The 27,034-nt window shown below is 40.9% G+C and overlaps 1 protein-coding gene across 4 annotated transcripts in view; it reads left to right on the plus strand.

Annotated features, from left to right (window-relative positions):
- The window catches only part of LOC110946179 (septin-5-like), a 200,908-nt gene that overhangs the window by 47,054 nt on the left and 126,820 nt on the right, over positions 1 to 27,034 (plus strand). Inside the window, exon 4 of one of the 4 annotated variants that reach the window (XM_051938404.1) lies at positions 12,328 to 12,533. The exons of the other annotated variants lie outside the window; for them this stretch is intronic. Within the exon in view, the coding sequence (XP_051794364.1) occupies positions 12,328 to 12,444 (117 nt within the window). The 3' untranslated portion in view covers positions 12,445 to 12,533. Of the gene's footprint in view, positions 1 to 12,327; positions 12,534 to 27,034 lie in introns of those variants that run through there. 4 annotated transcript variants of the gene reach the window in all.

The raw sequence follows: 27,034 nt of genomic DNA on the forward strand, positions 1-27,034 counted from the left end.
ACGTTTTGGCGCTGCAGACTGCACGGCTCAGCTAGCTCCATTTGACTGTGGGTATCAGGACTGCTTGGTGGTGGTGAGCAAATCCCACTTGTTGCAGCAAGCAAACTCTTGGAATTGCTGCGCTTGTATTATTTGTCGGGCTTTTATCTGAGATCAGGCGTGTGCAGCGTTACTCGTGAACAGAAAATGTCTTTTTCTGCTTCTTTTGGAATGGACAGTGGCTGATGAACTGTCACGGAGCCGAGATCTATTTCAAACCAGCCTGAGTATGAGTCCACTAGCACTGTAATTAATTCTGCGCCATGCCATTCGAAGATGTCGAGTGGCAAACTGTGGACCGATGGAGATAGGAACGGATGCAATTGGAGTGGTTCCTTCTGTAGGCGTGGAGCTGCGCTACTGTTGCATACAGTGCAGGAGATAGTAGCTCTTTGGTAATATCTTTACTTCATGCCTGGCCAAAACACAGTGCTCCTAGCTCTGCACTTAGTTGACTTGATGCCTGGGTGGCCTCTGTGCATGATTTTGATGTACTCTTGTTGCAGTGATGTTGGAATGACTGGTCTGTGCCCCTTCACAACAAGGCTATTCTCCACAACTAGCTCATCTCTGTATGGGAAGAATGGTTGAGCTGAGTGTGAAACCTGCCTTTCTTTGTCAGGCCATCCATTCTGGATCACCTTGCTGAGGGTCTGGAGCACCTGGTCTTCAGCTGCTGTGAGCTCTGAGCTCCTCGAGTCGTGCTGTTCAGATAAAACTTACAGACATACATCAAATGTATCAGGGGAACTTGATGTGTCCGAGTCAGCACCAGTCGGTGGCTCGTGACAGGGTGTCAGCCAGGTACATGTGCTTACCCTTTTTGTAGACCAGGGTGATGTCGTAGGCTTGTAGGCGCAGCAGCATCCTTTGCAGCGGGCTGGGGCTGTGTGGATTGGCTTTTTAGTATGGAGACCAGGGGTGTTGGTTGGTTCCCATGTCTCAATGATAGTGTGTTTGCCATAGAGTAGTCTCTGAACTTGGTGCATGCGAAAACGACAGCGAGCAGTTCTTTTCGATTTGCGCATAGCGAGTCTCTGTGTCTGACAGTGTTCGAGATGCATATGCGACAGGCTTTCCATCTTGCAGACAAGCTTGCACCCAGTCCATAGCGAGAAGCATCGCATGTTAATGTCACTGGTTTCTTCACGTTGAAATATGACAGGACTGGTGAGCTGGACAGGGATTGACTTGAGATTGTCAAGATGCTTGTTGGTGTGTGGAAGCCAGCACCATGCAGTGTCCTTATGAGTGAGCTGCCTGAGTGGGTGCTGCAATGTTGCTCAGGTTAGGAATGAACTCCCGAGGTAATTTACCATGCCAGGAAATCGTTGCACAGGCAAGAGAGTCGTGTGGAACAGGCATGTTTGTGATGGCTTCAGTCTTTGTGGGTCAGCCTTTAATCCTTCTTTCGAGAACACATGACCCACATAGCAGACTTGATCGAGGCAGAACTTGCACTTTTGCGGATTGAGTCTGAGCTTGATCTCTCGTGCGCGGTCGAGCACTTTTTCAGATTGGCATCATGTTCTGCAGCATCATGACCTCCCACAATGATGTCATCCACGATGATGCAGCATGGGTATCCAGCAAATAGTTGCTCCATTGAACGCTGGAAGACTCCACTGGCAGAATTATGCCAAATGGCATTCGGAGAAACCTTAACGCCCAAATGGCGTACTGAATGTGGTGAGTAGTGATGACTTGTGGTCGAGCTTTATTTCCAGAAGGAGTTCTTGGCATCAAGCACTGAAAACAGGGATGAACCAGACATTTGGGTGGTAACTTCCTCCACACTACACATCGGGTAGTGGGGTCTCTTTAAAGCCGTGTTCAGATCTTTGGGTTGATGCACAGTCTTATTTCTTCTGTCTTTTTTGTGTGTTGCAACCATGGATGAAACCCAGTCTGTTGGCTCTGAAACAGGAGTTATGACTCCTTTATTAGTCATGTTGTCCAATTCAGCTTTTACGTGATCCTGCATCGCCAAGGGGATGCGGTGTGCTGCGAAACAACTGGCTGAACAGCTGGATCCAATGTCATCAAGTAGGTGGTGGCAGGTCTCCTAGTTCATCACGAACACATCCCTGTAATTGTTCTTTGATATGTTCTACAAAGTCCAATTTGTCTCTGTGCTGATCTGATGAACATGAGGACTCAAAGTAACCAGTCCAAGACGCAAAACATGCACGAAATTCCACAATAATGGTGTGACATCACGGTCAACCAGGAAGAAGGTAGTGTGTGTTGCTCTCCATTTAGATAGCAAGGCAGTGTGACGGAACTGCAGTTTCTATTTTGCTGGCCTCCGTATGCCACTAGATTTGTGGGTCTTGCCAGGTGCGTTGAGATGTCGCGCCTGACAACTGCTGGTAGGTTTCTTAGCAATAACATTGCACTTTGCTCCTGTGTCTACCTTCATTTCAATCAGCTTGTCATTTATGTGCAGCGTGACATATCCTTCATCCTGTTCATCCATCTGGGTAACTGTGTCACATCAGATACTCCATCAACATAGAAAGTCTCATCGTTGACATGTTCAGACTGTTCTATATCCAGCTGATGAACTGGTTTCCTAGCATAGTGCTTTTTGTTGAAGCTTCTCTTTCCATGTTCTGATATGCTTGGTTTGGACTTGCAGCACTTCTTTGTCCCTCTGCGCTATGTGGTCGCCCCCACAATTACTGCAGTTTGTGATGGACCTGGCATCATGCTTTCCTGAATGGTTATACCGTGGTCTTTGCTGCCCTCTAGCGGAGTTGGGCTGTAGTGCATCTACAGTCGCTGACTGCTTTGATAATGCCCTCGTGTTCTCCTCGGTCACTCATATATACGGCAAGTAGATATAGCTTTTGTCAGAGTAAGATCACTGTCACGTAGCAAGGCTTTGCGAATGCTGTCATTGTTTATTGCCACAGACGATTTTGTCACAGATAAGCTCATCTGTCAACTCCAAAGTGGGCATTCTTAGCTTTAATTTTCAAGTCACTAATAAATGCTTCAATTGTCTCACCTTGTTTCTGATTTCGGGTGTGGAATTTATGTCTTTCCATCATTTTATTATGTTGTGGGTTGCACATCTCCCGAAATTTCCGTTTCAGGCACTCAGGGTCTTCTCTGGACTGGCTGGACGCAGAACGGCTCCATTGTCTCCTGGCGCCCTAACTTCTGCCGCGTAGACAAATGAACGCTCCCGTTCGATACTTCTGCTCCTGCGAGATTGAGGAGGATATATGCTTTGTCTTGGGAGGCTTGTCGGCGTGAGCAGCTTCGATGAAGGTATCATACTTCCTCTCGAACACGCACCAACTCTCAGCGGACGTCTGCCTTCAAAAACGAGCGGGTCCGGTCGGCGAAATCCCTCCACCATGGCTCGTTAGCAACCGCTTTCAGTCGATGTCAACGCTCGAACAAAAAAAACTCGCTGGAAAATGCAAAAAAAACTCACAACAGGCAAGTCCGAAGAGCTTCTGACACCGATGTTGAAATGACTCTATATGAGGTTGTTTTACAGTCAACCAGACGCTTTATTCAAACTCAGGGCAGCAGCATTACACTGTGATCCACACGGATAAGGTAAGTAGAGCATGCGCACCGGTAAGTACGGCAAGGGACTTAGGACACATGCTGACAGCGCATCTGAGATGCATTCATCTGAATGATCTACACTAACCCTAACCCAAACCTAACCAAACCTCAGTTCATAGCTGTTCTCTAAAAACAAGTCTTCACCCTCAAACATGGCTGTTTCAAAGTGAGGACCGGCCAGAATGTCCTCACTTTGTAAAAATGTCCTCACTTTGATAGTTAAATGCAGAAAATGGTACTCACAATGTAGCAAGTACAAGAACACACACACACACACACACACACACACACACACACACACATATAATATATATATATATATAATATATATATATATATATATATGTAATATATACATATATATATATATGTACATATATATATATATATATGTATATATAATATATATAATATATATATATATATAATATATATATATATATATATATATATATATATATATACTATATATATATATATATATATATATATATATATATATATAATATATATATATATATATATATATGTATATATTAATATATATATATATATGTACATGTACATTTTAGACCAGCCAAGTCCATCTCCAACCTTCAACCCTACAGAGCTGCATTTTAGCTGCTGGAGAGGAGACTGGAGGAATAAAGATGGAAAACCATCACAGAAGAAGAACACTAAAGTTTGGAGATGTCAGAGGGTCACAGGATTGATGCTGTTACTGAAACTAAATATGAAGTCTTGTTCATTATAATCTGTTTTAAGTCTGGTCCAATACTTTTATAACCTAAAATGTGCTGTTTGGATACAAATAATGATATCTTCTAAGATCCAGATGTAAAAACCTGAAATAAAAGCTGAACTGTTGATCTCTGAACCACATGTAGCTGCAGGTCACAAAACTAAACATACAGAATACTTTGAACATGAACTTTCAGGGTATTTGCTCCAGTATTAGAAATGCTGTTGATTCTAAATCAATGATGTTATCAGAAATAACAGAGAAATTTTCATTTTTTTATCGTTATCTAATAATTTCTCAGATATTATGGTTCAGGCTCATATTTCAATGAGAGAAAAACCTGCTGACAGTGGATTAAAGGACAGATTTTAAATGACAATCTAACATTTCACTGTTATCATTTTAAATGTCCATAGTTTATGATCATAAAAGCTTCAGTAAATCAGAGATGACTGAGCAGAAGGCTGCTGATGATTAGACAGAAAAACCCAGAAGAGACCAGAGGAAGTGAGTGAGGTTCTGACTGGATCATTAAAGATTCTGGAACTCAGATAGTAAAGATGTAAATGGTAATGACAGAACTACAGAACATTAAAACTTTGTACATAGAACTTTATATGAGTATTAAACAGGTTCTCTACTTTTCTCTGCAGGTTCAGCAACGTCTCATCTAAATACAAGGACATCATCTCCAAAAGTCTTCTGCTACATTCAGGATCTCCTTCTATCTACCAGCTGAAACCAAAGAAAGAGACCTTTGGAACTCTGACAAAACTGACTGTTGGAAAAAGAAATGTGAACAAGGTAAATAAAACCATCTTACTTGTAGGAGAAACAGGAACAGGAAAATCTACTCTGATCAATGCTCTGGTCAACCACACCATGGGAGTGAAGTGGGAGGATGAAGTCTGGTTTAAGATTGTCAGAGTGGATTTTTTGGTACTGTTTGAGGAAAAACACTCGGAGACAAGGATGATCAGAGTCAAAATATTCATTTAAGAATATTTAGTAAAAACGCATTGGATAGTACAGAAAAACATGCATGCAGACTCCATGTTGATCTAGCTGGCATCAGACTGACTTAAACTAAGACAATATTCCTCTGCATGCAGCTGTTCACAACAAAGAGCGAATTCTAAACTATTACATGAGTTTTTAACTAAGAAGCTGTTGTCTTCTGATTGGTTCACACTGCCGGATGTCTTCAGTCTTCGTCCAACCACAGCCGTCTTCACCCTGTATGAGAGTACTTTGCATGTGTGTGTATGTGCCTGCCTGAGGTGTGACTTCCTGTGAGCTTTACACAGACTACAACTCAGCTTCTGCAGACAACAGGTCTGAGCTTCTTGCTCAATTTATGCTGAGCTTTGAGTTTTATTAATTCAGCTTATTAAATTTATATTTCATAATAGTACAACAATATCAATAATTTAATTATTTGTATAAGGCAGATTAATCTGATTTTATCCCTATTTTAATCTAGGATCCTCATAGGTTAATATAAGATTTCTATGCCTGTCCCCAATTTACTGTTAATTTAAGACATTGTTGATTACATTTTCTTTTAAGTATTTTTCTTATGAACATTATATTTTAATCTTAATTCCCCAATATTGTTTTATGGTTTAATACTTTAACTTTTATTCTTGTTTAAACATCTAGCTGTTGTTTGAACCTTTTGCCCTGTCTCTGTCCTCTGTGAGTACGTGACAAGTTGCACATCTCTGTAACCGCAGACCCCCCTCTTTCTTCCAGGTATTGCATAGTTTTAACGGATGTTCTTTATTTTTAATTTTAAAACTGTCACCTGTCCACGCTAAACTGCCATCCTAGATGTTATTCTTATTTCAGTTTGTTAGTTTGAAGCGAGGGGGAGAGTTTTCCCCTCAGCTCTTTGAAAGGTCAGTTGTAACCACAAGCCTTTAGTCAAGTGGAGCATCAAGCATTTACCTTAAACACACTTTCCTTTAAGTTAGATGTTGAAACCTGCACAACCTGCTTAGATCAACACTTTTCCAGGTTATGAGCTAGAACTCAAACATGCATTCATAAGCACTTTATTACATTTGATTATAGGGTTAATACAAGTTGCAAGCACACATAATATGATCAACGAAGGTTAATGATGAATATAAGTAATAAGTAAAAGAGTAATTAAATGATGATTGTAAGTAATGAATAAAAGTAATAACATGATGATCATGAGTAATAAGCAAAAGTGATTAATATGATGATTGTAAGTAAAAGTGATAAAATGATGATTAAGCAATAAGTAAAAGTGATAAAATGATGATCATAAGCAATAAGTAAAAAGTAATTAAAATGATGATTATAAGATAAGTAAAAAGTAATAAAATGATGACTGTAATTGATAAGCAAAAGAGTAATTAAAATGATTATAAGTAATAAGCAGAAAGCAATAAAAACATGATAGTTTAATAGATATGTAAAATGAATATTCCCCACAAATCCCTCCTTTTACACCTTTTAAGGTGTAAACAAAAAGCTTGATACGTGTTACAATTTAGTTCAATCATCAGCAGTTAGGTCAGTGTTTTTCCCATTTATTATTTATTTTTTTATTTTTTTTCCCCTGTTTCACTAATAATCCTCCCAAAAACTAGTTTCTCCCTCCTTTTCATAATCATCTCCCCATCCTCCAACTCCTCTAATTCCATCCCATCTCCCTCTACATCCTGTGGGATAAGCAGGGGCAACTGATATCATTCTAGGAAGCTTTCTGTTAAATTTCACCAAATACTCTCTAAGTTTTTGGAGCCTCCTTAGATTCTGCCAGATCGGTTCCTATCTCTCCTGAATTCGGAGAGGGGTGATGAAGAGGGTACACAATGAGTTAGGTGGTGTCAATTAGCTCCAGCTTTTCCTTTACCTGGACCGCATGTGGTACACTCTGTACCTGATGGTCCAGTCCACCTGGGCTCCAGCCACTTTCTTTTGTGTGCTTTCACCCGCACCCAATCACCCACCAGAAGTGCTGGAGTCTTCTATTCGGTTGCCTCAGGCTCTGCTGACTGCACCTGTTTAGACAAAACTCAGGGCAACTTAGTTAGTGCAGTCATGTAATCATCACATTGTACCTGCCAAACATCCAGAGATGGCATATGACCCCCATCTCTGGGTGGGCCAGGCATTGGTCTGCCCGTCAGCAACTCATGAGGCATCAGATGTGTTTTTGCCCCTGATGAGTTTCTCATTGACATGAGTGCAAGGAAAGAGCATCAACCCATTTTAGCTTAGTGTCAAAACAGATTTTAGTTATTATTTTTTTTTTTTTTTTTAGCAGATAGTTTGATATTGAGATGAAACCCATTTTCTGATCTAATGTTTCATGGAACCCCATATTGCGATGTCAGCTCATTTTTAACCACTTAACCACTGTTTATGCTGTTTCATTCCTACAAGGAATTGCTTCCACCCACTTTGTAAAACGATCAACCATAACCAACATATACCTGTACCCCTTTACCCGGATCTCGGCTGCCATGTCAGTAAAGTCAATGGTGATGTCATGGAAAGGAGCAGGTGGACAGGATATCCACCCATTGGACATCTGTATGGAATCTTGGAGTTATGGGCGTTGCAGGTCTCGCAGTCTGACACGTAGTTCTCCCCCAGTGCAGTCATGTGTGGATGCCACCAGCGCTTTTCAATGTTCGCTTGTTTCAGCAGTAGGTGACAGAGCGTTGCTGAAGCTACCAGTCTCCCATCATGGGACCACCAAAGTCCATCTTTTGACGTTGCTCCCTCCTTCTTCAGTAGGAATCTGAACATCCACCCACCTTCTTTCACTGCCACCAGTGGTGCCTGCACTGCAGCACTGTGACTGCCAGATGTTGCTGTTCTTTCATAAGGTGGGTTGTTCTTGTAGGAGCAGGGAGGGGTAGATCTGGGCTGGGGTTGACATCATAGGAAGAGCCGTGGTTTGGTGGTTTTAGTCTGTGCAGAAGTTTCCTGCTTAGATGTCAGTACAGGCATAGCTCTCTCTGTGGCAACTTCCTCTCTCAGCTTAGCAGCAGGCTTCTGCGTCTGTCATCTTGTTCCCTCTCAACGAACTTTTCATGTCGGTCGGCTGTAGCTGCACTGGTTATGGACATGACAGTCTGAAAACCGGCAAAGGAGCACTAGGTTGGCTTGAAAGTAAGCCTTGTTTTCCCCAATTAACCCACAACTTTAAACATTTTTCTGTAGATTATCTTTATCTTTTAACATCCCCCTTTTCTCCATTTCTCATACCACAAACTCTTTCAGCTTTTCACCATCCATTATCTCTCACTTTCAAATTAACCCTTCTTTGATAAACAGAACCAATAATATCAAAGTAACTGTAAGAATAATCCAGCAAAATTGTTTCGTACAGTTTTAATAATCTCAAGCGGTTTTCTGCAACGTCTGAGCTTCTGAAATCTCTTACACCCCTTAAATAATCATTAATAAATTACAAATCACCCTTTCTTCTTGTAAACATTGTCCGTGGTTCACGCACAATATCTAATTGAATATTTTGCTCTTCGTGCTCTTCCCTCAGTCCCATGTCAAAGAGAAAGACATCAAAAAATAATCGAAGGAGACAAAGAGACAGAGAGGAGTAAAGAAAACCTTCCCTATCTCCCATTCACCTCCATCCCCCTTCTACGGTGTTTTTTTTTTTTTTACATCAGTCAGTAAACAGCACTTCAATTGTATGTCTTAAGCGGATGATTTCATCAATTCCTTTACAAAAAATGAATGCCTCTCCCTCTCATGACACTGCAATTGTATACGGCTCAAAGAATAAAAAGAAAACAAAAGGAAAGAAAAAAAAAAAATAAAAATTTTAAAATAAAAGAAAACTACATTTTCTCCCCAATCAAAAGCTTTTTTTTTTTTTTCATTCATCCACACACCAACACTTTCTCACAAGGTTTAGACCGTCTGTTCATTCACACCAAAATGACGTCTATTTTCTGCCAACGTGTGTAAAGATCAGCTGCCTGCCTGTCAATCACTCAAACCTTGTACAAACGATCGCATCTCTTTTCTAATTTAGAAACAAACACAATTATGTACAGAGTTTAGCAATCCGTAGGTTCTTACGCGACTCCACTTACACAAAATTTAAAAAATTTGCCCACAATGTAAAATAAATTCAACAGAAAATCGCTAATTTAGATTACTTAATTGTGGCCACATCAAATCTTCCCCAGACAGTATGTCCTAGTGCTGCAGGTAGGACGTAATGGTGACATTTAATGCGTAGAAACCGCAACCATTTGTACTGCTACGGGCTTTTTAAAAGATTATATAGTAGTGCCAAAACAGCAACTGGCCGTAAATACAGTCTCAGTCCTGCACCCTATTCCTTCAGGGATTTCCTACCAATTCTTATACACTACAGCTTAAGGCTGCAAGGGCAGTTTCACGTTACACATCACACTTCATCATCTCATCACTCTGGTACAGACCAACTGATCCCAATTTAAGACTGAGAGTCAACAGTTCCCTATCCAGTCACCGGTTTAAAAGATAATAAAGTTCTGACCATCCAATGCAACTCAGCACCAATGTATGCTTATTAACGATTACAATTCAAATTCATTCATTTGAGACAGGTCTCTCCTTACCCCACAGGACTCACAAATTTAGTTATGCCCAATATGCAGAATTCGGTTAGAACAACAGGTTTCTGCTTACCTTGTTCTTTTTGGCTGGCCAGCCTTGTGAGTCTCTGTGTGGATCGGAGCTCCCGTCAGGTCCTCCCGGAAATCTCCGGTCCCGGACCTCTTCCAATTCTTCTTCCAAAATTGATTGAGTACCTCAAATAACAGTACCCCGTCCGTGCCTCCATTTTGTCAGAGCGGATTCTTTGGTACTGTTAATGAGGGAAAAAACACTCGGAGACAAGGATGACCCAGAGTCAAAATATTCATTTAAGAATATTTAGTAAAAACGCATTGGATAGTACAGAAAATACATGCATGCAGACTCCATGTTGATCTAGCTGCATCAGACTGACTTAAACTAAGACAATATTCCTCTGCATGCAGCTGTTCACAACAAAGAGCGAATTCTAAACTATTACATGAGTTTTTAACTAAGAAGCTGTTGTCTTCTGATTGGTTCACACTGCCGGATGTCTTCAGTCTTCGTCCAACCACAGCCGTCTTCACCCTGTATGAGAGTACTTTGCATGTGTGTGTATGTGCTGCCTGAGGTGTGACTTCCTGTGAGCTTTACACAGACTACAACTCAGCTTTCTGCAGACAACAGGTCTGAGCTTCTTGCTCAATTTATGCTGAGCTTTGAGTTTTATTAATTCAGCTTATTAAATTTATATTTCATAATAGTACAACAATATCAATAATTTAATTATTTGTATAAGGCAGATTAATCTGATTTTATCCCTATTTTAATCTAGGATCCTCATAGGTTAATATAAGATTTCTATGCCTGTCCCCAATTTACTGTTAATGTTAAGACATTGTTGATTACATTTTCTTTAAGTATTTTCTTAATGACATTATATTCTAATCTTAATTCCCCATATTGTTTTTGGTTTAATACTTTTAACTTTTATTCTTGTTTAAACATCTAGCTGTTGTTTGAACCTTTTGCCCTGTCTCTGTCCTCTGTGAGTACGTGACAAGCTCATCTCTGTAACCGCAGACCCCCCTCTTTCTTCCAGGTATTGCATAGTTTTAACGGATGTTCTTTATTTTTAATTTTAAAACTGTCACCTGTCCACACTAAACTGCCATCCTAGATGCTATTCTTATTTCAGTTTGTTAGTTTGAAGCGAGGGGAGAGTTTTCCCCTCAGCTCTTTGAAAGGTCAGTTTGTAACCACAAGCCTTTAGTCAAGTGGAGCATCAAGCATTTACCTTAAACACACTTTCCTTTAAGTTAGATGTTGAAACCTGCACAACCTGCTTAGATCAACACTTTTCCAGGTTAATGAGCTAGACTCAAACATGCATTCATAAGCACTTGAATTACATTTGATTATAGGGTTAATACAAGTTGTAAGCACACATAATATGATCAACGAAGGTTAATGATGAATATAAGTAATAAGTAAAAGAGTAATTAAATGATGATTGTAAGTAATGAATAAAAGTAATAACATGATGATCATGAGTAATAAGCAAAAGTAATTAATATGATGATTGTAAGTAAAAGTGATAAAATGATGATCATAAGCAATAAGTAAAAAGTAATAAAATGATGATTATAAGTGATAAGTAAAAAGTAATAAAATGATGACTGTAATTGATAAGCAAAAGAGTAATTAAAATGATTATAAGTAATAAGCAGAAAGCAATAAAAACATGATAGTTTAATAGATATGTAAAATGAATATTCCCACAAGATCGTAGATGAGGAGAAGAGAAGTCAGGCAGAAAGTCAGACATCAGATGTGATCGTATACCAGGTTTGTGGTTTTGAAGGTGAAACTCTGCCCTACTCTCTGACCATCATCGATACTCCTGGATTTGGAGACACCAGAGGAGAAGAACGTGACCTCCTCGTCCCTCAAAGGTTGTTGGTCTGGTTTCAATCAGATGATGGAGTTCATGAAGTTAATGCAGTGGGTCTGGTGATGAAGGCCAGTGAAAATCGAGTGAGTGATCAACTGTTGTACATCTTTGATTCAGTGATGTCTCTGTTTGGAAACAATATAGAGGAAAACATCGTAGCTCTCATCACACACTCAAATATCCAGAAAATGTTCTTCAGGCACTTAAAGATGCAAAGATCAAATGTACCAGAGATGAGGACAATGACCCTGTTTACTTCCTGTTTAATAACTGCCTGGACACACAGAGAACAAAGAGAGAGAAGTTTGGATTAGAGACTGCATGGAAAGTAACAGAGAGAGGAATGAAAGCTGATTCAGTTTCCACCTCCGTCCAGCTGGACTTCCTGATTGAGAAGATGAAGGAGAAAGGAGACACAGAGAAGGTCCATATGCTGGAGAAGATGAAAAGAAAACAGGAAGAAGGAAACAAAGGAGCAGTGCGGTACATATGGAGTGGAATGAAGACAGCTGGGAAAGTTCTGAAAAGATGGATGAAATGAAAGACATCAGGCTGAGCAGACAGACAGAGCAGCAGCTGGACATTTACCATGAAGATGGAGGAAACTAATGATTATAAACCACAGCTTGTTTTAAACTCTCATGTAATCAGTTGATCAGAAAATAGAAATGTTTTCCACTGTTTGATCTCCTCCTGACTGTTAAAAAGCTCCATCAGGGTCTCAGGACCAAAAGCTTTAAAGCCTCCTACACAGAACGGGAAGATGAGGAATATTTGAGTCTTTCTGATGTTTGATGTCTTCTTTGATTGTTTTAATGTTCTGTAGACTTTAATGATGTTAAAGCTCCTTGTAACTCCACTTTATAAAGATAATAAAGAATAAAGGTGGTGATTGTTGGAATGTGATGACCTGAATCATCCATGTGGATAAAGTGTTTTCAGTTTTGACCTGTTGTGTCTCCATGGTAACAGCAGTGTTGAACAGTGTCCCAGTTCTGCTTCCTGGTGTTCACTCTTTGAAATGTGTGCTGAGTGAAAAAGTGTGTTCAAATGAGCAAAAAACATGTTCAGTCTTAGGAAAAGGAGTTCCAGAGTTTTGGAAACTTTGTTCAAACCATGAATAGTGTTCAAGGTTTAGACAGCAGAGTCCTGTTTTAGAGAAATGTGTGCAGTGGATGGAGTTTAGGGTTTATCCAGTGAGAAAAACTGTAATGTTTTTATTTTCAGATCTGCACCAAGGGGGGGAACATCTGTGCTGAGTTGGTGAGGAAAAAAATGCTAATTTTAATGAGGTTCATGCTTTTAGTTTGTGAGATTCCCCCTCAGCAAACCCTCATAGTGGGTTCCAGGAAGCATCACTTCCCTGCTGGGTGTGGATGGATGTATGTTACATCTGTTGTCCACCAGGTCTTCCTTTGTCTCAGTTTCAGGTTCCATGTTCAGTCTGTAGGACTGCTCTCCAGTCCAGATTCATCTCAGAGCTTTTTCCATTTTCTACACTTTTAGATCAAACACAGTTTCATCATTTAAAAGCAAATGTTGTGCAAAGATAATTTAAGTTTAAAGTTTGTAACTAAAAAAAAAAAAAAAAAAAACAAAGAAAAAAATATTTGCTAACAGGATATCTGTTACACATAAAGACAAATAACTTGCCTAAGAATTCATATTACTAACATGAGAACATTTTAGGTATTTGTTTAAAATGTTTAAGTGGTTTAGGAGCAGAATGAATGTTTGAATGAGAATTTAGAACAATTGTTACAGCGGGTGCTGGAGGCTCAGAAGCAGGAAATGAGAGAGTAGATCACAAGTAGTTTGAAAAAGCTTATTTTATTACAGCAACAGGGAATAAACACAGTTGGACTACAAACAGAAACTGAACTAAGGAACAGAAATACTGAAGTCACATAAAGTGAACTCTGACCACTAGTGGCAGGGAGGACTAATGACAGCTGAAGGAACAGTTGATCCACTATTGCATTACCAAGGCAGGAAGACAACTAAACGGGGAAGAACTAACCTAAGCTAAACCTAGCCTCGAATAATACTGAAACAGCTCAGAACTAAATCCAAAACCAACTAGATAGACAGACTACCTCTAAGGTCTTCACAGGAAACGTCACAAAATCACTTCTGGTGTTGCTGGGCTGGAAAACCTGACTGACATCAAGGCGGGGCAGCGTCCATACAGAGCAGAGCCAGCTTCTCTTCAACAGGAGGATTAGGAATCCTTTCTCTCCAGGGTTCAGGTGACTCCATGATGGTACTTGGTGTCCTGGGGGTCAGACAGAGAGGAAGCAGGCCAGGATGGAGGGGCACTTTCCTGAGAGCTGGCAGCTGTAGAAGACAGGTGGGAGAAGATGTAAGAATCCTGGTCCATGGAATCCAGGTAGTAGACGGAAGAACCAGAGGATCCAGGTCACCAACAGCAGGCAGAAGTCAGCACTAAAACACACAAAAACAGAATTACTGAAAGACTAAACAGCTCAGACTATTCAACTCACAGAACTCACTGTGGGATGAAGATGAAGCCACCTTTAAATGAGGCTGCAGTGGTTGGCTTGCTGGCTTCCACCTGCTGATCATGAATCGTCTACACCTGGAAGTCATCAGGGAGCCACACACCTGTGAGGAGAGAGAGCGCTGCCACAGACAATTTACTGTCATTTATGCAGAGTTTCCCTGTCTTCTATGATACAATCCGTTAAGTATCCCTTTACATATCAACCCTAAAGAAAAAGCTAAAAAAGGCCAAAATGATAAATCATGAACATCTAAAAGCTGTATTTTTATGCATCACTGTGTTTTCCTGTGTGACAAATCGTCCTGCTTTGAGGGGAAAAGTTTGAAATGTGGTTTTCATATTTTATATAAACACAGCAAACAGTTTTAACCACGTAGAAAATGAAAGAAGACAAACAGAATTTTAATGAAAAGAGTTAAAGACTAATGATAGCGAGCTCATGAACAGGATTTATGTGATTTTTCATGGAATCAATCAAATTATTTGTAGAGCACTCTGGAATTTCTCTCACAGCTCAATATAAACCAAGAAGACATAAAGAGACAGAATCATTTGCAATCTGTGCGTCAACGATGAAACCAACGTTCTGTTGAAAATAATGAAACTACAGAACACAAACACAAATATTGTCTTCCACTGATGTTACCATGGACTGCTGTGCTGCCAATAAACAGACAGTTGTGAGCAAAAGTTTGCATCCACTGGTAAAGTCATGGCAGTCTGGAGTTTTCACTGACTCCTAGAACTCTGAATTTTCTGTGGTGGAATCATTGAAACATCATCAATCAGATCCCAATATCAACATCAATCAATCCGCTGACATTAAACCCTCATGATGTCTTTACATTCTGAACGCTCGTCTCGTCCTCAGGGCCCAAAATGAGCCGCCTCCACTGAGCCTCTAAGATAGAGCAGCTCACTTTCAACCAAAAATCTGTTTTACATGAAGAAACAACCTGTCCTGCATCACACACTTTGTGAATGTCTGAGTTTTACCTCTTTAGAGGACAGAACGACTGGATTGAATCAGTGGACACCACTCGTTTTTACTACATGACACATGTTATAACTACTGCCTTTACTAAAGTAGAGGTTTATCATCACTGTATTTGCTGCTGAAGGTGCTGCACAGGTGTAAGCATTATTTGTTTAGCAAGAGACAGTACTTCTATGTCCTAGAAAGTAGCAGGAATGTGCAGAAAGTAGCATAAATGTGCAGAAAGTAGCAGGAATGTGCAGAAAGCAGCAGAAATGTGCAGAAAGTAGCATAAATGTGCAGAAAGTAGCAGGAATGTGCAGAAAGCAGCAGAAATGTGCAGAAAGTGGCAGGAATGTGCAGAAAGTAGCATAAATGTGCAGAAAGTAGCAGAAATGTGCAGAAAGTAGCATAAATGTGCAGAAAGTAGCAGGAATGTGCAGAAAGCGGCATAAATGTGCAGAAAGTAGCAGGAATGTGCAGAAAGTAGCATAAATGTGCAGAAAGTAGCATAAATGTGCAGAAAGTAGCAGGAATGTGCAGAAAGTAGCATAAATGTGCAGAAAGTAGCAGGAATGTGCAGAAAGTGGCAGGAATGTGCAGAAAGTAGCATAAATGTGCAGAAAGTAGCAGGAATGTGCAGAAAGTAGCAGGAATGTGCAGAAAGTAGCATAAATGTGCAGAAAGTAGCATAAATGTGCAGAAAGTGGCAGGAATGTGCAGAAAGTAGCATAAATGTGCAGAAAGTAGCAGGAATGTGCAGAAAGTAGCATAAATGTGCAGAAAGTAGCAGGAATGTGCAGAAAGCGGCATAAATGTGCAGAAAGTAGCAGGAATATGCAGAAAGTAGCAGGAATGTGCAGAAAGTAGCATAAATGTGCAGAAAGCAGCATAAATGTGCAGAAAGTAGCAGGAATGTGCAGAAAGTAGCAGGAATGTGCAGAAAGTAGCAGGAATGTGCAGAAAGTAGCATAAATGTGCAGAAAGTAGCATAAATGTGCAGAAAGTGGCAGGAATGTGCAGAAAGTAGCATAAATGTGCAGAAAGTAGCAGGAATGTGCAGAAAGTAGCAGGAATGTGCAGAAAGTAGCATAAATGTGCAGAAAGTAGCATAAATGTGCAGAAAGTGGCAGGAATGTGCAGAAAGTAGCATAAATGTGCAGAAAGTAGCAGGAATGTGCAGAAAGTAGCATAAATGTGCAGAAAGTAGCAGGAATGTGCAGAAAGCGGCATAAATGTGCAGAAAGTAGCAGGAATATGCAGAAAGTAGCAGGAATGTGCAGAAAGTAGCATAAATGTGCAGAAAGCAGCATAAATGTGCAGAAAGTAGCAGGAATGTGCAGAAAGTAGCAGGAATGTGCAGAAAGTAGCAGGAATGTGCAGAAAGCGGCATAAATGTGCAGAAAGTGGCAGGAATGTGCAGAAAGTAGCATAAATGTGCAGAAAGTAGCAGGAATGTGCAGAAAGTAGCAGGAATGTGCAGAAAGCAGCATAAATGTGCAGAAAGTAGCAGGAATGTGCAGAAAGTAGCATAAATGTGCAGAAAGTAGCAGGAATGTGCAGAAAGTGGCATAAATGTGCAGAAAGTCGCAGGAATGTGCAGAAAGTAGCAGGAATGTGCAGAAAGTAGCAGGAATGTGCAGAAAGCGGCATAAATGTGCAGAAAGTAGCAGGAATGTGCAGAAAGTAGCAGGAATGTGCAGAAAGTAGCATAAATGTGCAGAAAGTGGCAGGAATGTGCAGAAAGCAGCATAAATGTGCAGAAAGTAGCAGGAATGTGCAGAAAGTAGCATAAATGTGCAGAAAGTAGCATAAATGTGCAGAAAGTGGCATAAATGTGCAGAAAGCAGCATAAATGTGCAGAAAGTAGCATAAATGTGCAGAAAGTGGCATAAATGTGCAGAAAGTAGCAGGAATGTGCAGAAAGTAGCAGGAATGTGCAGAAAGTAGCATAAATGTGCAGAAAGTAGCATAAATGTGCAGAAAGTAGCATAAATGTGCAGAAAGTGGCAGGAATGTGCAGAAAGTAGCATAAATGTGCAGAAAGTAGCAGGAATGTGCAGAAAGTAGCAGGAATGTGCAGAAAGTAGCATAAATGTGCAGAAAGTAGCAGGAATGTGCAGAAAGTAGCATAAATGTGCAGAAAGTGGCAGGAATGTGCAGAAAGTAGCATAAATGTGCAGAAAGTGGCAGGAATGTGCAGAAAGTAGCATAAATGTGCAGAAAGTAGCATAAATGTGCAGAAAGTAGCAGGAATGTGCAGAAAGTAGCAGGAATGTGCAGAAAGTAGCATAAATGTGCAGAAAGTGGCAGGAATGTGCAGAAAGCAGCATAAATGTGCAGAAAGTAGCAGGAATGTGCAGAAAGTAGCATAAATGTGCAGAAAGTAGCATAAATGTGCAGAAAGTAGCATAAATGTGCAGAAAGTAGCATAAATGTGCAGAAAGTGGCATAAATGTGCAGAAAGTAGCAGGAATGTGCAGAAAGTAGCAGGAATGTGCAGAAAGTAGCAGGAATGTGCAGAAAGTAGCATAAATGTGCAGAAAGTAGCATAAATGTGCAGAAAGTGGCAGGAATGTGCAGAAAGTAGCAGGAATGTGCAGAAAGTAGCAGGAATGTGCAGAAAGTAGCATAAATGTGCAGAAAGTGGCAGGAATGTGCAGAAAGTAGCATAAATGTGCAGAAAGTAGCATAAATGTGCAGAAAGTAGCATAAATGTGCAGAAAGTGGCAGGAATGTGCAGAAAGTAGCATAAATGTGCAGAAAGTAGCATAAATGTGCAGAAAGTAGCATAAATGTGCAGAAAGTGGCAGGAATGTGCAGAAAGTAGCATAAATGTGCAGAAAGTAGCAGGAATGTGCAGAAAGTAGCATAAATGTGCAGAAAGTCGCAGGAATGTGCAGAAAGCAGCATAAATGTGCAGAAAGTAGCAGGAATGTGCAGAAAGCAGCAGGAATGTGCAGAAAGCGGCATAAATGTGCAGAAAGTAGCAGGAATATGCAGAAAGTAGCAGGAATGTGCAGAAAGTAGCATAAATGTGCAGAAAGCAGCATAAATGTGCAGAAAGTAGCAGGAATGTGCAGAAAGTAGCAGGAATGTGCAGAAAGTAGCAGGAATGTGCAGAAAGTAGCAGGAATGTGCAGAAAGCGGCATAAATGTGCAGAAAGTGGCAGGAATGTGCAGAAAGTAGCATAAATGTGCAGAAAGTAGCAGGAATGTGCAGAAAGTAGCAGGAATGTGCAGAAAGCAGCATAAATGTGCAGAAAGTAGCAGGAATGTGCAGAAAGTAGCATAAATGTGCAGAAAGTCGCAGGAATGTGCAGAAAGTAGCAGGAATGTGCAGAAAGTAGCAGGAATGTGCAGAAAGTAGCATAAATGTGCAGAAAGCAGCATAAATGTGCAGAAAGTAGCAGGAATGTGCAGAAAGCAGCATAAATGTGCAGAAAGTGGCAGGAATGTGCAGAAAGTAGCATAAATGTGCAGAAAGTAGCAGAAATGTGCAGAAAGTAGCAGAAATGTGCAGAAAGTAGCAGGAATGTGCAGAAAGCGGCATAAATGTGCAGAAAGTAGCAGGAATGTGCAGAAAGTAGCATAAATGTGCAGAAAGTGGCAGGAATGTGCAGAAAGTAGCATAAATGTGCAGAAAGTAGCATAAATGTGCAGAAAGTAGCATAAATGTGCAGAAAGCAGCATAAATGTGCAGAAAGTAGCAGGAATGTGCAGAAAGCAGCATAAATGTGCAGAAAGTAGCAGGAATGTGCAGAAAGTAGCATAAATGTGCAGAAAGTAGCATAAATGTGCAGAAAGTAGCAGGAATGTGCAGAAAGTAGCATAAATGTGCAGAAAGTAGCAGGAATGTGCAGAAAGTAGCATAAATGTGCAGAAAGTAGCATAAATGTGCAGAAAGTAGCATAAATGTGCAGAAAGTGGCAGGAATGTGCAGAAAGTAGCATAAATGTGCAGAAAGTAGCAGGAATGTGCAGAAAGTAGCATAAATGTGCAGAAAGTAGCAGGAATGTGCAGAAAGTAGCAGGAATGTGCAGAAAGTAGCATAAATGTGCAGAAAGTGGCAGGAATGTGCAGAAAGTAGCATAAATGTGCAGAAAGTAGCATAAATGTGCAGAAAGTAGCAGGAATGTGCAGAAAGCGGCATAAATGTGCAGAAAGTAGCAGGAATATGCAGAAAGTAGCAGGAATGTGCAGAAAGTAGCATAAATGTGCAGAAAGCAGCATAAATGTGCAGAAAGTAGCAGGAATGTGCAGAAAGTAGCAGGAATGTGCAGAAAGTAGCAGGAATGTGCAGAAAGTAGCAGGAATGTGCAGAAAGCGGCATAAATGTGCAGAAAGTGGCAGGAATGTGCAGAAAGTAGCATAAATGTGCAGAAAGTAGCAGGAATGTGCAGAAAGTAGCAGGAATGTGCAGAAAGCAGCATAAATGTGCAGAAAGTAGCAGGAATGTGCAGAAAGTAGCATAAATGTGCAGAAAGTCGCAGGAATGTGCAGAAAGTAGCAGGAATGTGCAGAAAGTAGCAGGAATGTGCAGAAAGTAGCAGGAATGTGCAGAAAGTAGCATAAATGTGCAGAAAGTAGCAGGAATGTGCAGAAAGTAGCAGGAATGTGCAGAAAGTAGCAGGAATGTGCAGAAAGCAGCATAAATGTACAGAAAGCAGCATAAATGTGCAGAAAGCGGCATAAATGTACAGAAAGTAGCATAAATGTGCAGAAAGTAGCATAAATGTGCAGAAAGTCGCAGGAATGTGCAGAAAGTAGCAGGAATGTGCAGAAAGCAGCATAAATGTGCAGAAAGTAGCAGGAATGTGCAGAAAGTGGCAGGAATGTGCAGAAAGTAGCAGGAATGTGCAGAAAGCAGCAGGAATGTGCAGAAAGTCGCAGGAATGTGCAGAAAGCAGCATAAATGTGCAGAAAGTAGCAGGAATGTGCAGAAAGCAGCATAAATGTGCAGAAAGTAGCAGGAATGTGCAGAAAGTAGCAGGAATGTGCAGAAAGCAGCATAAATGTGCAGAAAGTAGCAGGAATGTGCAGAAAGCAGCATAAATGTGCAGAAAGTAGCAGGAATGTGCAGAAAGTAGCATAAATGTGCAGAAAGTCGCAGGAATGTGCAGAAAGTAGCAGGAATGTGCAGAAAGCCGCATAAATGTGCAGAAAGTAGCAGGAATGTGCAGAAAGCAGCATAAATGTGCAGAAAGTAGCAGGAATGTGCAGAAAGTAGCATAAATGTGCAGAAAGTCGCAGGAATGTGCAGAAAGTAGCAGGAATGTGCAGAAAGCAGCATAAATGTGCAGAAAGTAGCAGGAATGTGCAGAAAGTAGCATAAATGTGCAGAAAGCAGCAGAAATGTGCAGAAAGTAGCAGGAATGTGCAGAAAGCGGCATAAATGTACAGAAAGTAGCATAAATGTGCAGAAAGTAGCAGGAATGTGCAGAAAGTGGCAGGAATGTGCAGAAAGTAGCAGGAATGTGCAGAAAGCAGCAGGAATGTGCAGAAAGTCGCAGGAATGTGCAGAAAGTAGCAGGAATGTGCAGAAAGCAGCAGGAATGTGCAGAAAGTCGCAGGAATGTGCAGAAAGCAGCATAAATGTGCAGAAAGTAGCAGGAATGTGCAGAAAGCAGCATAAATGTGCAGAAAGTAGCAGGAATGTGCAGAAAGTAGCAGGAATGTGCAGAAAGCAGCATAAATGTGCAGAAAGTAGCATAAATGTGCAGAAAGTAGCATAAATGTGCAGAAAGCAGCAGAAATGTGCAGAAAGTAGCAGGAATGTGCAGAAAGCGGCATAAATGTACAGAAAGTAGCATAAATGTGCAGAAAGTAGCAGGAATGTGCAGAAAGTGGCAGGAATGTGCAGAAAGTAGCAGGAATGTGCAGAAAGCAGCAGGAATGTGCAGAAAGTCGCAGGAATGTGCAGAAAGCAGCATAAATGTGCAGAAAGTAGCAGGAATGTGCAGAAAGCAGCATAAATGTGCAGAAAGTAGCAGGAATGTGCAGAAAGTAGCAGGAATGTGCAGAAAGCAGCATAAATGTGCAGAAAGTAGCATAAATGTGCAGAAAGTAGCATAAATGTGCAGAAAGTAGCAGGAATGTGCAGAAAGTAGCATAAATGTGCAGAAAGTAGCATAAATGTGCAGAAAGTAGCAGGAATGTGCAGAAAGCAGCATAAATGTGCAGAAAGTAGCATAAATGTGCAGAAAGTAGCATAAATGTGCAGAAAGTAGCAGGAATGTGCAGAAAGCAGCAGAAATGTGCAGAAAGTAGCATAAATGTGCAGAAAGTAGCAGGAATGTGCAGAAAGCAGCATAAATGTGCAGAAAGTAGCATAAATGTGCAGAAAGCAGCATAAATGTGCAGAAAGTAGCAGGAATGTGCAGAAAGCGGCATAAATGTGCAGAAAGTAGCAGGAATGTGCAGAAAGCAGCAGAAATGTGCAGAAAGTCGCAGGAATGTGCAGAAAGTCGCAGGAATGTGCAGAAAGCGGCATAAATGTGCAGAAAGTAGCAGGAATGTGCAGAAAGCAGCATAAATGTGCAGAAAGTAGCAGGAATGTGCAGAAAGCAGCATAAATGTGCAGAAAGTAGCAGGAATGTGCAGAAAGTAGCAGGAATGTGCAGAAAGTAGCATAAATGTGCAGAAAGTAGCAGGAATGTGCAGAAAGCAGCATAAATGTGCAGAAAGTAGCATAAATGTGCAGAAAGTAGCAGGAATGTGCAGAAAGTCGCAGGAATGTGCAGAAAGCGGCATAAATGTGCAGAAAGTAGCATAAATGTGCAGAAAGCAGCATAAATGTGCAGAAAGTAGCAGGAATGTGCAGAAAGCAGCATAAATGTGCAGAAAGTAGCAGGAATGTGCAGAAAGTAGCATAAATGTGCAGAAAGTAGCAGGAATGTGCAGAAAGTAGCATAAATGTGCAGAAAGTCGCAGGAATGTGCAGAAAGTCGCAGGAATGTGCAGAAAGTAGCAGGAATGTGCAGAAAGTAGCATAAATGTGCAGAAAGTAGCATAAATGTGCAGAAAGTAGCAGGAATGTGCAGAAAGCAGCATAAATGTGCAGAAAGTAGCAGGAATGTGCAGAAAGTAGCATAAATGTGCAGAAAGTCGCAGGAATGTGCAGAAAGTCGCAGGAATGTGCAGAAAGCAGCAGAAATGTGCAGAAAGTCGCAGGAATGTGCAGAAAGCAGCATAAATGTGCAGAAAGCAGCATAAATGTGCAGAAACCGCATACTGTATACTGCACAATGGGATGGAAAACTACAGAACTCAACTACAAAATACTTTTCTTCTCACATCTTTTAAATCATTGCTTCTACCTACAAGGTGCAAATCCTACAACAACTATAAGAATAAAATAATAGATGCAAACAAAACATGAAGAACGTATTAAACTCCAATTAGTGCATGTGGGACAGTATGCTAGTGTGTGGCATGGACTTTACAGATGTATTCATCACATGTGCACAGTATTTGTTTTACAGTCTGAAATAATCTCATCCATGGTTGGTTTTACCTTGTCATAACCATACTTTCCTTATTTAGCTGTAGGGTGAAAAGTAACTCTGTTCTAAATCTCATCTATGACCTGCTGGGTACTTGCTGAAGAAATTTCGCTCTTCGTCCTTCAAAGTCTGCTGCAGTGGGGTGTTTGTTGGTATTCTGGCATACAGTGGGCTGACCAACACAGAGCATGAGTCTGAGAAGGTAAACTGACCCAGAACATTTGGAGAGTTCACATTTATAGGGATGTCAGAGGATGGATCAGAGGGTAGAGAGGGGACTGTAGGTGAATACAGAAGGTAAGACAAAAGGAACATCTCAGAGGATGGATCAGAGGGTAGAGAGGAAGCTGTCAGTAAATACCAAGGTAGACTGAGATTAATTTGTGTCGCTGCTCATCAGTAACTGAGGGGAAGAAAACAGAACAGAAGGGTAGTTGGATCACAGAGTCTGGGAAACACAAATAGCAAAGGTGTGATAACAAAAGGTAAGACGGAGGCATAGCAGACGGTAACAAAGGATGTAAGAACTGTGGATAACCATGGGATGAAGGGGTGACATGTGACAGTAAGAACATGTGGGCTATTTCTACATCATACTGAACCATGAAACTACACTCATGGCTGCAGCAAAGAGAGAACTGCTGGTGTTGTCTTCTGCAGCATCTTCACAGCCTCTGAACACATTCCCTGTTAGGAAACGATGCTTTCCACAAATGTTTCATTTGTTTGAAACTGTTCAGATTTGAGATTTGTTGTAGCTGGATGATGTGGCACCTGCACCTTTAGTCCTATGTGACTGATTTTTAACTGCCAGGTCAACAATAACCCAGAGATGATCTTTGTATCCTGTTGATGTTCAGCTTTGATGAAAATAGAATCAAAAACAATGTTTCACTTTTTCTAATGTTGGGGTCACTTTAGGAAAAGTCCTCAAACTTCAGGTTGAAAAAAGGACATTTAGGAGTTTTTCTATTCTATTAAACAAAGTGGATGGATCAATTTTGTCCCAAAGACAACACAAGGGTTAAATTATATTGCACAGCACTGTAGTCACTGTAAGGATATTTATATATATATATATATACATAATAGTTCACATATTAAGTGTAAAATACAAAAGATTTGTTTTCTGTATGCATTTTTGACAAATCAACAATCAATGTTGCAGTGAAACGAACTACAAACGAGTCCTGTAACTGACAGAACAAAAAGTGAAACTAAAAGAAACCAGCACATTTTGGTTGAGATGTAATCTGTTTTCATGTGGGTGCAGCTTTTATCTCATCTCTGTCGATCACATTTGTTCTGCCATCAGGGAAATCTTCCAGTAATTCCAAAGGTTGATGATGTGAACTGTGACCACTGGCAGGTTACACCCACTGTGTCCTGAGTTGAACTGTAGTTATTGATGGTTCATATCATTACAGTGAAGAAAGAAATCATTCCTTCTAGTTTGATAGAAGATCTTTGTCCAATAGAAAAACGATAAAAAAAACAAATATTTGCCATTAAAAGTTAACCAGGACTTATCACTTGACCCTTTCAAAATTAGCTGCTTGAATCACTTTTACCTTCAGTAACTTCAGTATATTTTTTATAGTTCCAGGTCCTTGAAGTCCATAGAGGTGGGTCCAGATTTATCACTTTTTAGTGGACTTTTTCCATCATTTCTGATCCTCAGAACTTCATCAGAACTTCATCAGTCCAGCAGATAGAACCATGACATTGGAATTACTGGTTGATTTTTAATTGCAAATATTCATTTTTTGTCTTGTTTCTGTTGGACAAAGATCTTCTGTCACACTATAGACTGAAGGAATGACTTCTTTGTTCACTGTTTAAATGTGAGTCCTCAATAACTACAGTTCAACCTGGGAAACAGTGGGGTCACTCCCAAAGAGAACCTCAGCATCTTCACTTCTGCTACCTCCAGCTCTGCCTCCTGTCTTTTCCTCAGGGACACTGTCTCCAGACCAAACAACATGGCTGGTCTCACCACAGTTTTGTAAACCTTTCCTTTCATTTTAGCTGAAACTCTTCTATCACACATCACACCTGACACTTTTCTCCAGCCGTTCCAGCCTGCCTGTACACGCTTCTTCACCTCTTTTCCACACTCTCCATTGCTGTGGACTGTTGACCCTAAGTACTTAAAATCCTCCACCTTCTTGATCTCTTCTCCCTGTAACCTCACTCTTCCACTTGGGTCCCTCTCATTCACACACAGATACTCCGTCTTGCTGCGGCTAACCTTCATTCCTCTCCTTTCCAGGGCAAACCTCCACGCCTCTAGCTTCTCCTCCACCTGTTCCCTGCTCTCACTACAGATCACAATGTCATCTGCAAACATCATAGTCCATGGAGACTCCTGTCTAACCTCGTCTGTCATCCTGTCCATCACCATAGCAAACAAGAAGGGGCTCAGAGCTGATCCCTGATGTACTCCCACCTCCACCTTGAACTCCTCTGTTACTCCTACAGCACACCTCACCACTGTCTTACAGTCCTCATACATGTCCTGCACCACTCTAACATACTTCTCTGCCACTCCAGACTTCCTCATACAAAACCACAGTTCCTCTCTGGGCACCCTGTCAGAAGCTTTCTCCAGATCTACAAAGACACAATGCAGCTCCTTCTGACCTTCTCTGTACTTCTCTATCAACATCCTCAAAGCAAATATTGCATCTGTTGTACTCTTTCTTGGCATGAAACCATACTGCTGCTCACAGATGTTCACCTCTGCCCAGGCCCGGACTGGCAATCGGGAGAGGCGGGACTTTTCCCGGTGGCCTGCCTCCTTATTGGCCTGCCTGGACAGGCCAGCCACGGACTGGCAGGCCAATGAAAAAAGTTGATCTGCTTTTTGGCAGACAGGCCAGAGACAGCAGCGAGAAGCCTTACAGAGTATACGCCCACCCTCCTGTCACTCACACAAAGCAAGTGCTCTGAGCTCTCAGTCAGAAGGATAGGGATTGGTCAAAGTGACATTTTTTTAGAAGAAACGTGCCATGATTGGTTAGTTGCTTTATGGCCCGCCCCTTCATAGTGACAACGGGAAGCATGCACTGCAGAGCAGCAGTGTTGCCAACTTAGCGACTTTCTCGCTAAATCTAGGGACTTTTCAAAGCTGCTAGCGACTTTTTTTGGTCAAAAGCGACTAGCGACAAATCTAGCGACTTTTTCTGCCGTTTTGGAGACTCTGACAGGAAAACTGGGATCATTCTGCAGTTACTGTTTTCAACAAGCAGCAGGTGCTGCTGTGAGCTTCTCCCCCTCCCAGAGCACAGACTGTCAGTCCAGTAACCCCACAGTAGACCCAGTGTCTGATTAGAGGACACATCACTCAGCGGCCAGACGGCAGATGATTCACACATGCGCAGTCACTACAGATCCCATCCAGACTTATGGAGCGGGATATAAACGAAAATGTTTCTTCACTGTCATACTAAAATAAACCACAGCATTTAGCCTCTAGTACAAAAACATATTTTGGGTGTTTTATACTCACTTTTTGGTCTCTTCCACAACGTTATTCCTCTCTCCTACAACGTTGATTACAATTACATGCAAACTGGGAAATATGCAAATTAGGCGATGACGTCATTTAGCGACTTCTAGCGACTTTTAGGACAGCCAACAGCGACTTTCCTTACTGAGGAGTTGGCAGCAGTGCAGAGATCTTTATGTTTGAAGCCTGAAATGTGGCAAAAGGTTGAAAAGTTCAAGGGGGCTGAATACTTTCACAACACAGTTCAGTTTTCAACAGAACTCTGTTTTTCAGGCCAGAAGGAGATTGAAGGACGTCTGTGAGGATCACTATGGAAGAGGATGCTGAATGTCACAGACTGTCCAGCTAGCACACCTCCCATTTACTGCTTATTGAACATTAATACATGAACATTCCTCATTTCATGCTCAGTCTTATTCTATCCGTGTCTCATCAGCTGCTAGAAGAGTCCGTCTGTTGTTGGACAAACTTGTTGTGCAGGAAGTAAATTCCACTTTGGAAAATTGTTCAAACCTCTGAGGTGTGTTCACTCTGCTGTCACGAAATGAAAACAGATCACAAAAACAATAGCTAGAATACTTTTCTGGTCTCCTGAAAATGATCATTATGATAAAA

This window comes from Acanthochromis polyacanthus, chromosome 18, assembly GCF_021347895.1.
Source record: "Acanthochromis polyacanthus isolate Apoly-LR-REF ecotype Palm Island chromosome 18, KAUST_Apoly_ChrSc, whole genome shotgun sequence".
NCBI classification, from domain to species: Eukaryota; Metazoa; Chordata; class Actinopteri; family Pomacentridae; genus Acanthochromis; species Acanthochromis polyacanthus.